The sequence below is a fragment of the Rutilus rutilus genome (genome assembly GCF_951802725.1).
Source record: "Rutilus rutilus genome assembly, chromosome: 18".
Lineage (NCBI taxonomy): Eukaryota > Metazoa > Chordata > Actinopteri > Cypriniformes > Leuciscidae > Rutilus > Rutilus rutilus.
In genome coordinates this window covers 20926624-20939815 of record NC_140231.1, presented here as the reverse complement: position 1 = coordinate 20939815, position 13192 = coordinate 20926624, and the positions used below count along the sequence as shown (strand labels likewise).

The 13192-nt window shown below is 36.7% G+C and overlaps 3 protein-coding genes across 4 annotated transcripts in view; 1 reads left to right on the top strand and 2 right to left on the bottom strand.

Annotated features, from left to right (window-relative positions):
• The window catches only part of c6.2 (complement component 6, duplicate 2), a 75186-nt gene that overhangs the window by 17402 nt on the left and 44592 nt on the right, over positions 1 to 13192 (bottom strand). The gene's annotated exons all lie outside the window — the stretch shown is intronic.
• On the top strand, positions 2116 to 3742 carry htr1ab (5-hydroxytryptamine (serotonin) receptor 1A b). Its single transcript, XM_084387852.1, has one exon. The coding sequence runs from the start codon at positions 2263 to 2265 to the stop codon at positions 3502 to 3504; it is 1242 nt and encodes a 413-aa protein (XP_084243978.1). The 5' UTR covers positions 2116 to 2262; the 3' UTR covers positions 3505 to 3742.
• LOC311277521 (uncharacterized protein) lies at positions 7242 to 9135 on the bottom strand. 2 transcript variants are annotated; one of them, XM_084387842.1, is made up of 2 exons: positions 8871 to 9135; positions 7242 to 8525 (listed from the first exon to the last, which is right to left on the bottom strand). In XM_084387842.1, the coding sequence occupies exon 2, from the start codon at positions 8367 to 8369 to the stop codon at positions 7827 to 7829; it is 543 nt and encodes a 180-aa protein (XP_084243968.1). In that variant the 5' UTR covers positions 8370 to 8525; positions 8871 to 9135; the 3' UTR covers positions 7242 to 7826. The 2 variants fall into 2 exon arrangements, with proteins under 2 accessions (XP_084243968.1, XP_084243969.1); XM_084387843.1 differs by having other exon boundaries at positions 7242 to 8519; positions 8871 to 8937.

Here is a 13192-nt window from a genome sequence, read left to right as displayed (position 1 = left end):
ATCACCATACTTTACCAGTTGATTAATAATTGCATTAATAATTGCAAACATTTTTTGTATTACAAGTTTTCTGAAATGTTGTTTAGAAATGCAAATATCTAAATAAATATGCACTAATTTGCATAAATGTATAGAACAAAAAAAATCGGAACATTTGATAAAGTCAGGTTAAAAAAAAATCATATTGGATATCTCTATTTAAATCAGAAAATACTGTCAAAAGCCAAAAAAAAAAAAAAATCACCATTTTTTTTAATAATAATATGTATAAAATCAGGAAAATGATATACAAACATACCCCTCTGAAAAAACGTTCAGATTATAGATAAGAATAAAACGATTTCTGGCTCAATGTAGGAGGAAAAACTCATTTGAGAAAACGGCCTTTAAAGACATATAGCCTACTGTAATTGAAGACGCAAATAGATAAAGTGCTCTAAAAGATACAGTTTAAAGTGTATTTTTGACGTTTTCTGTCCACTAGTCTGAAAAAAACACTTTAAGAAAAGCCAAAAAGCCCAAAATCTCAAAATTGACATGCATGAAAAAACACTGTTTTTGCCTGTATGTCTCGCCTTAAATATAATTTATTTCTGTGATGCAAAGCTGAATCATCATTACTCCAGTTTTCAGTGCCACATAATCCTTGATTGTCCTGCTTAATATTTTTTGGAAACTGTGATACTTTTTTTAAGGATTTATTGATGAATGAAAAGTTCAAAAGAATAGCATTTATTCAAAATTTATTATTATAAATCTTTAGGCTATCACTTTTTATCAATTTAACACATCCTTGCTGAATAAAAGTATAGTACATTTACTGACCCCAAACTTTTTAACGATATGTATATTGTTGCAAAAGATTTCTATTTTAAATAAATGCTGTTTTTTTTCTTCTTTTTTTTCTTTTTATTCATCAAAGAATCCTGAAAAAAGTATCACAGGTTATAAAAAAATAATAATAATTAGGCTAAGCAACACAACTGTTTCCAACATTGATAACAAATCAGCATATCAGAATGATTTCTGAAAGATCATGTGACACTTAAGACTGGAGTAATGACTGAAAATGCAGCTTTGCCATCACAGAAATAAAACATATTTTAAAATATATTCAAAAGAAAACAGTTTGAAGTTGTGATCATTTTTCACAATATTACTGTTTTTAATGTATTTTTTTATCAAATAAATGCAGGCTTGATGAGCATAAGAGTCAAGACTTCTTTCAAAAACATGAATAATAGTAGGTTGTTTCCAAACTTTTGATCGGTACACTGTCAGAAATAGGGGTACAGTAGGAGTCCATTTCTGTCCCCCAAGGTACAATCTACACTAACATACCCCATATGGCTTATTATTGGACCTCAAGGTACCTTTTTGAGGGTCAAAAAGCATTAAAAGGTACATATATGTATATATATTTAAAGGTTAAGGTACAATATTGTACCCTTGAGGGTACAGCCCCAGTGACAAGCCATTGTTGTACCCCTAAAGGTACAATTATGTACTTTATTTTCTGAGAGTGTAGGCTACTATGCTATATGCACAAAAAATGCAGAGTAAACTTTAAACAACATAGAAAATGAGATCGAAAGTGTTTTGAACTATTTTAAAGACGTGTTAAACACAATCTCTACTAAAGTTTGGTGGTATGCTATATCTGATGTGTAAATACATAGGATAATAAAGTGATTAATAACGACAGCAACCTGTTCCTGGAACCATTAGCGCGTGGGGACAGGCTGAGGGATGGAGGAACGAGAGATGTTTGGGCCAAAATGTTCCGTTTCCTCTGCAGCAGACGAGCTACAGCAGGTGGCAGCAGCAGCAATACAAATTTCAGCTCTGCGGGTGTCGAAAACACAAGCTGCAGAAGGAAAAAGTTCTACTTTAATCCTTTAAAATTTTAAGGAAATGAATGCGTTCTGACAAGTTTTGTCAAGTCATCATCACCTGTTGGAATATTACTCGCTTCAGTAGTTTGTTTTAACAAATCAGGTAGGCCTATGATGAGGATGGTTTGATCTCACTGGAAGAAATTCTGGAAAAGTGCATTATGTGGAGACTGAGAGCCCACCCGACAAGGTCTGCGTAGGTAACTGACGCGTCTGTGGACCACCGCTGCTGATATAAATGGAGCCGCGTCGTCACAAGTCGTCAGTAATAATGTTGATGGTTGGCATCGCCTTCAAGTGTACGAGCTCCTCTGAATGGAGTAGTGCTGTCTTCTGAAGCTTTTGCGAGTTTTATGCTCTACGCGACATGGAAGAATACAACGCCACGTCCTTATCATTTCAGAACGACAGTGGTTTCGATCACCAAATCGACAATGTGACTTCACCTGTGAAGGTTCCTCTGAGTTATCAGATCTCCACGTCTTTGCTGATCGGCGCGCTCATTCTATGTTCCATATTTGGAAACGCGTGTGTCGTGGCGGCTATTGCTTTGGAAAGATCCCTGCAAAATGTTGCAAACTACCTGATCGGATCACTTGCCGTCACGGACCTCATGGTGTCGGTGCTTGTGTTGCCCATGGCGGCTCTTTATCAAGTTTTAGACAAGTGGACACTTGGGCAGGTAACTTGTGATATTTTTATTTCTTTAGACATTTTATGTTGCACATCTTCCATTCTGCACCTGTGCGCTATAGCTTTGGATAGATACTGGGCGATCACCGACCCTATAGACTACATGAAGAAAAGGACATTAAAGCGTGCAGCCCTTTTAATTACCGTTACCTGGTTTGTCGGCTTTTCGATTTCAATTCCACCCATGCTGATCATGAAATCTCAGCCCAAGAGTAAAGCAGAAGACATGGCCAATCCTGAAGCTTGCATGATCAGCCACGACCCGTGGTACACTATTTATTCCACCTTTTGCGCATTTTACATCCCTCTGATTCTCATGCTGGTCTTGTATGGACGCATATTCAAAGCGGCAAGATTTCGCATTCGCAAAACCGTTCGAAAACCTGAGAAAAAGAGGGTGAAATGTTTGACTGTGTCGCCTGCGCTTTTTAAGCGAACGAACGGAGAGTTGGGCAAAAACTGGAAAAGCACAGTCGAACCCAAGCCCGCCGCGTGCGTAAACGGCGCGATTAAGCACGCGGAGGACGGCGATTCCTTGGAGATCATCGAAGTTCACAGCAATTCCAAAAACAACTTGCCGTTGCCCAACACGCCAAACTCTGTCCCTCTGCTTGAGAACAAACACGAGAAGAACACCGAGGCGAAGAGGAAGCTCGCCATGGCGCGCGAGCGCAAGACAGTGAAGACTCTGGGCATTATAATGGGCACTTTCATTCTGTGTTGGCTCCCATTCTTCATCAAAGCGCTTGTGATGCCTTTTTGTCCATCTTGTCATATGCCTTTGTGGCTCAAAGATGTTATTGATTGGCTCGGGTATTCCAACTCCCTTTTGAATCCCATAATTTACGCTTACTTTAATAAAGACTTTCAGAGCGCGTTCAAGAAAATCATTAAATGCCATTTTTGCAGACCATAAACATACTGCATTTTCAGTTGTAACTGTCAGGAACACGCGTTTAACCAGTACTGATTGCTCAGAAAAAGAATGGTGTATTTTAACAGCCCTGAAAACTTTCTTTTTAGTACGAGTTTAAATATAAATGATTTACTCTGATTGATTTTATATATCATATGCTATAATTATGATATCAGGTTACATAATGTGTACTGAAAATGTTTATTTCATGTCCATGATGTGAAAATAAAAAAGTCCTAAGTGGTTTTGTCCTTGTTTTTTGAATGTAAATAATAGCATGCATAGACCAAAAATCATAAATACAGGCTTCTAATGTGTTTGTGAATGAGATCACATGATAATACATGACATTGTGCAATGCTCAAAATAACTGAATTGAATAATACAAATAAAAAAAAAGGAATATTATATTCTAACAATGCCTGACAAATTAAATCAGGAATAGAAGATATTCTAGAAGATAGAAGACTTGAAGATATTAACGTGTTCATTTCTTGGATGGAGAGACGTGCATATCTATATATAAAAGAATAAACTTTTTTTTCCCATTGTGTCTGTCTGCCACATGACAGCATTTAATATTTCACAGATCAAGGAGGTGTCTCATGCTGACACTTACGCAAAGTGCATTATCTGTATTTGCTACTGTATAAACATGACTGTTATTTTCTCTCTCTAGAGACAGGTATATATTTATTGATGTGTCACTCTCAGGCCATCATTTAAATGCGTCTTTTTACTTTTCCTCTTTGCCAGGCACTTTAAAACCCATTAATCTTGACTTGCGCCTTCATCACCTGTGGAACAGAGTGTAAACCTTGAGTGGAACAATGGATACAAAGGAGCGATAGAGAGGCCAACAGATCCTCTTAACAATTCCCTTCATAAAAGAATGTTTTCACAACAAGAACATATCTCTTTTTACTTCTATGATGACAGAAATCTCAAGGCTTTTACACGATCAGGAATGTGCCAGTGAAAATTGTGCCAATGAATTATTAACAGGTCTCCAGCAGGCGCTTTTTATGTCAACTAATTAATTCTTGTGGAAACAAATTTGTCAGTTTGTTCCATGTAAATATGAAAAAAAGGTGCAACTTTTTAAAAAACTTATAGCCTACTTAAAATCATTTGTTTCTCATTAAAGCAGCCAATCTACCGGATCATTTCTTTTATTTCTTTTTTTGGAGGATTGCAGTAGAATCGTAGTCTCAAAAGTTGCTACAACAACCCTGCCGTCCAGTTTGAATCACTAAAAGCCACTCAACAGAGCAGACACAGGGGTGCTGGTCACCATAGCGACACTCAGATGTCTCAAACTCTGGTTCTGAGGTGCAATTATCTGATCAAAGGCCTAGGACAATAGACAGAGCCCACGTGCACACCCACAGCTGGCATGATTTAGCGACCTGAGGATCCACAGCTATTTATTACCAATGAGAAACCTCCAGAACCCTGCAGAGAAACATTGCTGATCACTCAACAAACACTGTTGAGGTCCATGATTGTCTATTGTGAGTTAGAGCTCTGGCAGAACAGCTTGAGAGCTTATTCAGCTTAACTAGCAAATATATAGTAAAAACGGTTTGAAATTGGATTACAAATAAACTTTTTAAGTCATTACTGGGTCTGTCGAGGAAATCAGTCTGTCCACAATGCTATTCCAAATCATGTAAACCCATTCATTAGTTTTGTTTGAGGAAAAGGTCAAAATTGAAGTCCGTATCCAATGAATGTTGGATGGTAGTCAGTGAATACTGTTCAGCCAAGGTATATGAAAGTATAATGAATATGGTGGGCTCAAGATTAAGCACATGCTTGTATCTTAATAATTTGGTATATTGACAGCAGCATGCAGTCAAATTAAATGTCAGGAACTATAGGTGTTAATTAAATGGAGAAAAAAATAAAATGTTTTCAGGCTTTCAATGAGATCCGTAAATTCGTAATATTTCTCAATCTTTCAACCAAGAATAATCAGAGGCAGCTGCAACGTCGAAAGAATAGATTCTGGAAAGTCCAATGTAATCCAGCCGGCTGAACACTGATTCTCAAGTGGCCGTTCTTCACAGTGGGCAAGATACAAACAAACTTCCTTTTCGGGTGGTTTGAACAACAGCACTTGTAAAAAAACTAAACAAAAATAAAACAATACAATATTTCTGTGGTTCACAAGTAGCTTGAGTGTGTGTCAATAAAAGCTTTCCCAAAGGTGGCAGGTGCTAGTATTCAACTTCAGTACATATGAAAGCTAATATTTCCAAACCACTTCATTCAAAATCAGCACAGAAGAACAAGTGCCCACACACTATATGGAAAAGAAAACCTTTTTTGACCGGCAGTATTCCACAAAATTGTAATTCATTGTTCTTTGTCATTTTAGTTTTGGGCTTTTTGCCATTTTTAATGAAAGAGACGGTTGAGAGAAGACAGGAAATGAAGGCGAGGGAAAGTGACACTAGAATCAAAGTCACGTTTTTGCATCTGGAGCATTTACTACATGGCTACGGCTGTGATAATGCACTATATTTTCACTATTACAAAATATATTGTTCATTTCATTCTCTTGTCTCCTGTTATCAATGTGGGGCATGTTCTACAAGACAAACATGCAGCCTGGTGTAAAAGACACTCACATACACGCATGCAGTCAGGCGCATCAAATATTTGCAAGGATGGTACTGGTTCTTGCTTAGAAGATTACTTCACGATTCAAAGTCACAATTCAGAACAACATTATTAATGTGATATCATTCATAAAAAATTCTCAGTGTTGAAAAATATTAGCTTTATTTCAGCAAACATCCAAACTATATAGGGAATTAGGGATATATTATATATATCAGCTTTCTTTCATCATATACACAGGCAGACCTACAGCGATTAAACTGGGAGAATAAAGCTTATACATCAGACCAGAAAGTGGTTTGAGCATCAAACCATGAATAATTCAGTCACATTTTAGTAGCTGAATACAATGTTTTTGTTACAATCATTGATTTTAATACATCAAATGTTATGGAAAATGTGATTTAGACAAGTTATATTAAAGTTCTGAGTAAAATATAAAATCCATGGCAAGTTTTCAGTTCATAAAAAGGTTGTGAACTTTTGCTCCACAATTATCATATTCCTCATGCACCTATTTGAAAATTCTAAGTTATACATTATCAGAAAGGGAAGTGGTAGAGAGTTATCAATTATTCAGATACACTTTGTGGCTTTAGAATGTTTGTACATGAATGAGCTATGCATTTTAGATAGAAAAAAAAAAGGTTCTGTAATTCACACAACTGCCACTCAGAGGCAAGTGTTCACTCAGTCCACAGTTTTACACTATATACAAATAATTATGTATAGGCCTAATATAAAATGCAATTTATATACATATATTTAATTTCAAATTTGTATACACTACCATTCAAAGGTATGGGGTAAGTAGTTTTTTTAAAATAGAAATTAATACTTTTATTCAGTAATGAAGGATGCAGTGACAGTAAAGACATTTCTATTAAAATGAATAGAAATATGAAAAGGAATATCATGGTTTCCAGATCAATATTAAGCAGCTGTTTTTAAAATGAATAATAATAAAAATAATAATACAAAAAATCTTGAGCAAATCAGCAAATTTGAATGATTTCATATCATGTGACACTGAAGACTGGAGTAATTATGCTGAAACATCTGCTTATATATATATATATATATATATATATATATATATATATATATATATAAATAATAAATAAAACATCTATTTTAAATTATAATAATATCACAGTTTACAGTATTTATGATCAAATCAATGCAGCATTTGTGGTGAGTAGCAGAGACATTTTACCAACCCCTAACTTTTGAATAGTAGTAGGCTATATATTTATATTTACTTTATAATTTGTTTTTATAATACATCATTATTTTCCTACTTATTTATTTGATATTTACTTAGACAGTGAGAGAGAAGGAACTCTGAAATCCGAAGAGGACAGAGAGGAACAAAGCAATGGAAAGTCTCCACAGGAAATCCCACCCTTTAAAGGAAATTACAAAGGCAGATTCAGGAAAAAGACAAACAGGCTTTGTTTGTTTCAAAACAAACCTATTTTCCTGTTACATTTCCTAACGTAGGAAACACATTTGAAAGCATTTAAATGTATTAAAACATTTAAATAATGATACAAAAAAATATATAAACGCATAAAAAAAATTGCCCAATGTAAATTCAAACAAAAATGTACTTAGAAAGTGGGTGATTGTCTGAACAGCCCAAAAATAAGCACACAAAGTGAAAACAGCTGTGCTTGTACTTGAAAGCATTGTCAAAGAGCAGAGTGTTCAAACAGGATCACCTGCGTCTGACTCACACTGGAGAGTCTGGAGGGTCGCAGAACTCCGATCCGCGAGTACACCTCTGCATCCGAGCCGGCTCCACATGATGGGTGAGGGCTGGGTGGGGTGGTGTGGATGATGGGGGGAGGCATGTACAACACTGGCGGTGGAGGTGGAGGAGTGAGGTGGAGAACAGGTGGAGGTGGGGAGGGAAGAGAGGGGGTCACTACAGCCAGGTTGGGCTCTTTTAGATCATACTGAGCCATGTGGTAGAAACCGAAGTACTCCAGAGCGTTCCCGGCCTGAGCGACGCGGAGCCTGTGGCGCAGCAGGAGCACCCAATACAATAATGCCAAGATCAAAAGCCCAGCCAAGACCACCCACAGCACGGCCAAACCGAGCTCAAAGTCCCAGCAAACACGGGGCAGAGTCGAGATCCCACAGACCACGCCGGATTGATTCGCAGAAGATGGCTTCCTGAGTGGGACATCAGTCAAAACAGTCGGGTATCTGTCGGTACTTTCAGTGGGCATAGCTCCCGTCACTCCAGACACATACGTTTCTCAACCACATCTGTGAGAAGTGTCTGGGCAGTGGCGAATGCAGTCGACCGCTGCTGAACATCTGTTCTGGAGAACGTCGTTTGCAATCCCAGGAATTGGATCAGGGCTTGGCGGCGACTCCTGGTGCTCAATTAAAACAGCAATGGAACAGAATGAACCTTTGTGCGACTGACTGAAATATATATGTGGTTAACCTGCTGAGATCAGTCTAGAGAGCTGGCCATCCTGTGGAGATCTTAGGTCTAATATAGAATTTAATCAAAGGCTTCAGTGAGTCTTGCGCACTAGAGAGCTGATGAGGCCTGAGCCAATATTGAAACCATTTGTGAGGCAGTTGAGCTGTTACTGTTATATCTACAGACTTGGCAACACAGTGTAATCATTCAGTCTTCTGACGTTTGCATAACTTATAACACTGTGGAAATTAAATATTTGTGCAGAAATGGAAGTTTAAATGGATTCAAAACTTACTTTTTTACAGCATTCCATAGAAGTAAATCCTGACAAGTGTAATGACTGAGAGTTGCGCTCTGAAAATGCTAGAGAGAGCATGTGTCATGGAAGGAAATTCAAAGAGAGTTCAGGAAAACATTCCACGCAGGCCTGACCGGGGATTGGCTGGATTCATTATCTCTATGGTTACAGGAAACAGGCAAAGGATGTTAGTCTGTATCGCAGAGGAATTCTCATGTGAGAGGAAAGAACAGACTTATAAAAAAAAAATAAAAAAACCTTGCTCTTGCCCGAGCCATTGTAAAATCGAGCCACATATACATGTAAAACACATTGAAGGTTGCTGACAGCTTTACAGTGCTGTTTACTTTTTGTGACTTCAACTCAACTCGAATAAAAACAATGAGGTTCAAATGTCTCAGATCTAAAAGTTAAAGGGGTCATGAATTGAGAAATTAAAAATCTTTTGATTATATTTCAAATAAATGTTGTTTTGAACTTTCTATTCATCAAAGACTATTAAAAGGTTAGTTAATCTTACGGGTTTGGGACGACATGAGGGTAATTGATGACAAGTTGTTCATTTTTGTGTGAACTAACCCTTTAAGCAACTGCTTACAGTATTGATAATAATGAGAAATGTTTCTTCTCATGCAACAAATCAGCATATTAGAATGATTTCTGAAGACACTGAAGACTGGAGTAATGATGCTGAGAATCCAGCTTTCAGGAATGAATTACATTGAAAAAACAGAAAACAGCTATTATCACATTTCACAACATTACTGTTTTTACTGTATTTTTGATTGAATAAATGAAGGTGAGCGTAAGAGACTTTTTCCTTTCAACTCACAGGCAAATTTATTATTCAAGAAATCATAAATGAAAAAATCCTATAAAAAAAAATTGATTAATCAATAACATTTTAATTATCACTCGCCCGCTTTTCTTTTCATGTGCGGATGAAAAGTCTTGTGAGAGACATCTGTGATGAAAATCAATATTTGTTTGTGTACAGAAATTTGAAGGCACAGACCATACAGAAAATCAAAGTTAATCAAAGGACTCTTATGCAATTCAGCTATTGAAAAATGCACAGCTCTAAAGGCTTTGTGTATTAGGAAGCACTGTGCTGATGGCATTGGCTCCGCTGTGGTCTCAGCCACCTGCAGTCCTCCTCAGGCACAGCACTGCGAGACAGATTAAAGCCAGTTTACAATCACTCATGTGTGTTCCCCAATGGACAGGTGGGTTAGCATGAACCCAACAATAATAAAAAATAAAAAAAAAGCTCTCAGAGGCCACTGCGGGCTACCAGAGTTAGGTACTGCAGGACTCAGTAAGTGCATGTCAGTCTCACACTGAGATGTCTCAGCAGAGTCTAAAAACTTGCAATTGGGAGAAATAAAGTCCATTCGGAGATATAAAGAAATAATGAAAAAAGCAGAGAATATTTTTTATCCTTAAGCAGACCTGGCTTCCTTCCACAGATAAATCTGTTTTATTTCAATACATCTATGACAGTGTGCTCAATCTAATCTTGTCTCTTCACATTATATAACCTGAACATTTTCATTTAGCCACAAGAGGTATTTAGGGGACAAAAACAGGTCCTTGTGTGAAACCATTTAGATGTTGCCCAGAAGAATAATTGTTTTTTTCCTGCTATGAAAGTGAAACAAGATTGAGTTGTTTGTCTAAATGGCTGTGGAGAAGATGCCTGGTAGCTCTTGACACAGAATCCAATCTTTCAAATAAATAAAGCTTGTAATAGATAAACAAAAAGAGGAACATTTAATGGTTTCACAGCTTATAAACCTGTAAATAAACAGTTTTAGAATGTGAAAACAGTTAAAAACAAAGAAACATTATGAAATAAAAAATATTTCTAGGTCAGTAATAAGCAAATTTGTCACAATGACCATGTGACCATTTCATACATTCAAGTGATCAGAACATATATAATAAAATACTATTATTACTTTATACATCAAATCAGTGTTTGTCATATAAACAATCAATCGGTTAATAGACTGATGTAATTCTAATATACATTTTGAAACTGGAAGATCAGTGAGGGAATTCAGTTGTGCATTGATTCACTCATTGTGAGGTTGAATGAACGTTGCTAATTCGTGAATATTTTCGACTGACATAGAAAGGAACCTGTTCACAAGAGTCATTTTGTGCGAACTGGACATCGTGACTCGTGCTGTTTATTGATGCCTGCAGATAACACTGGTACATGGTCTAACGAGATTAAAACCGACACAACTTTTCAACTGGATTTTAAATTATCGCACATTTAATTGTTTGATATTATGGAGCCCTGAAAAGTGGAACATACCAAATACTAAGACAATAAAATAGACATACATTAAATAATAAAGGTTCTTTCTTGGCATTTGATGGTTCAATGAAGAAGCTTTAACATCCATGGAACAGTTCAATTGCACAAAAGCTTCTTTATAGTGGACAACTGTGCTTCAGATTATTAAAAAAGTTCTTCACACTAAGAAAAAAAAAGTTCACTGAAAGGTTCTTTAAGAACCAAAAATGATTAATCTATGGCATCGCTTTGAACCCCCCCTTTTGGAACCTTTATTTTTAAAAGTGTAAAATGTTATACCGGAAATTTAATTGGACTTGTAATCAGAAAAATGCTTAAATAGAAGCGTTTTCACTAGTGGTATCAGACCTTTAGACCCCAGTGTATCTTATAGTGAAGCATGTGATGTATGAACATTGAAGATTTAGGGATGTTGTGAATGTCGTGATTGGTGCTTGAGCTGATGGCTGCTATAGGCTCTCTGCTCTGACTGACGCACATCATGACTCTTATTACAGACTGATGCTGTTTTCAAGCTCTCCGTCCTTCTTCAGAAAGTTGTGACCAGTTTATCACAAACCCTATGAGGAGCATTACTATGTGTGTATCATCATTATGGTATGTTTACAAGTGAACTTTTCACCTAAAACTACACCCATCAGAGTTTTTTTAAGTGTTGTTGTTGGAGTCCATTACAGTCACTGCAAGTGTGTGTGTAAAGAATAAAAAAAGGTTTGATCAGCAGTGGTGGTTGCAGTATTGAGATGTCACTTCACATTCAACTCCTCGTGCATTTTTAATAGTTCAACTGAGCAAGACTGCATCCCATGATGGATATACTCAGAACAACATGCTGCTGTCAGGGTTGGAGTGCTATGAAGCAGCATATGTCCAGGGGCTCATGGGAGTTATCTGTCAGATCATCTTATCACACAGAGATGGACAGGACAAATGTCATCCAGATATCACCTAGACACAGGCTAACCCGTCGGCACAGGCTGTTTAAAAAAAAAAAAAAAGCCTGCCTTTTCCCACCAACTCAAACCACATGAACAATTCACAACCTTTACAATACAGAGAGGAACTCACTCACAACTGTGGGAAAAGACTGGAAAACTTTGCAGAGATACTGTATGCTCAAGTCAGCACACATTGTAAAAAAAGAGGCGTTTGTAATACAAAGGCAACAGTTTGCATGACTTTTAGATTTAGATTAAATAATATTATGTATCATATGTTTTAGTAAATTTATTGACTGAGTTTAAGAATGTCATATTGCCTATACTTAAAATCGGTCTTTAACTTTTACATTTTTCACCCAGAACCATTTTAATAGGAATTTTGGAATAGAAAACGTTCTCTGTGGGACTTAAAAAGTTTTTTTACATCATGCTGTAAAACCATTTTGGCTTTATTTTGAAATTATTTTCAAGAGTATATGAAATGGTTCAATATAGGTGCTTCTCATCTCATCACAGATAGAAGTGTGTCTTGTCTTAAAGGCACAGTATGTAATTTTTGCCGCTAGAGGTCGCTTATTCAAAAAAGCGTAGCTTGATGACACCGTGAGCGGGGAATCATGGGATTTGTCGTCTTTACCTCCACAGCTGGAAAGAAATCCGACAGGACTAGGCAGAAATCGTATTCATGGATGAGCTAATGTATTAAAATTTTATTAACGTTACTGTGGTATGAAGCAGGGCGGTTTTTATTATCCTTATATGTCGCATGTTGCCCGCTGATGCTCCTTTCATTTAGTTGTTTGTTTGTCTTTCTTCCCTGAACGTGGACATTGTTACAGTTACATTTGATCACTTAAATTCACATTATTTTTATTTCATTCTAATGAAATAGCCACAAGTGCTGAATTACTATACAGGTCACTTTATTTGATGAATTAAAATTGTGGGGTAACGCAGCGCTTCTTTCCTTGGTTAAAACAGTCATTCTTAAATAGGTTTGAGTGTGTTATGTTATAATGTAACTATGTGCATTCACTTGGTGGCTAGTA

What these genes read in the sequence shown, in the direction of transcription:
- htr1ab (XM_084387852.1), top strand. Translation starts at nt 2,263, where the DNA reads ATGGAAGAATACAACGCCACGTCCTTATCATTTCAGAACGACAGTGGT.
- LOC311277521 (XM_084387842.1), bottom strand. Translation starts at nt 8,369, where the DNA reads ATGCCCACTGAAAGTACCGACAGATACCCGACTGTTTTGACTGATGTC.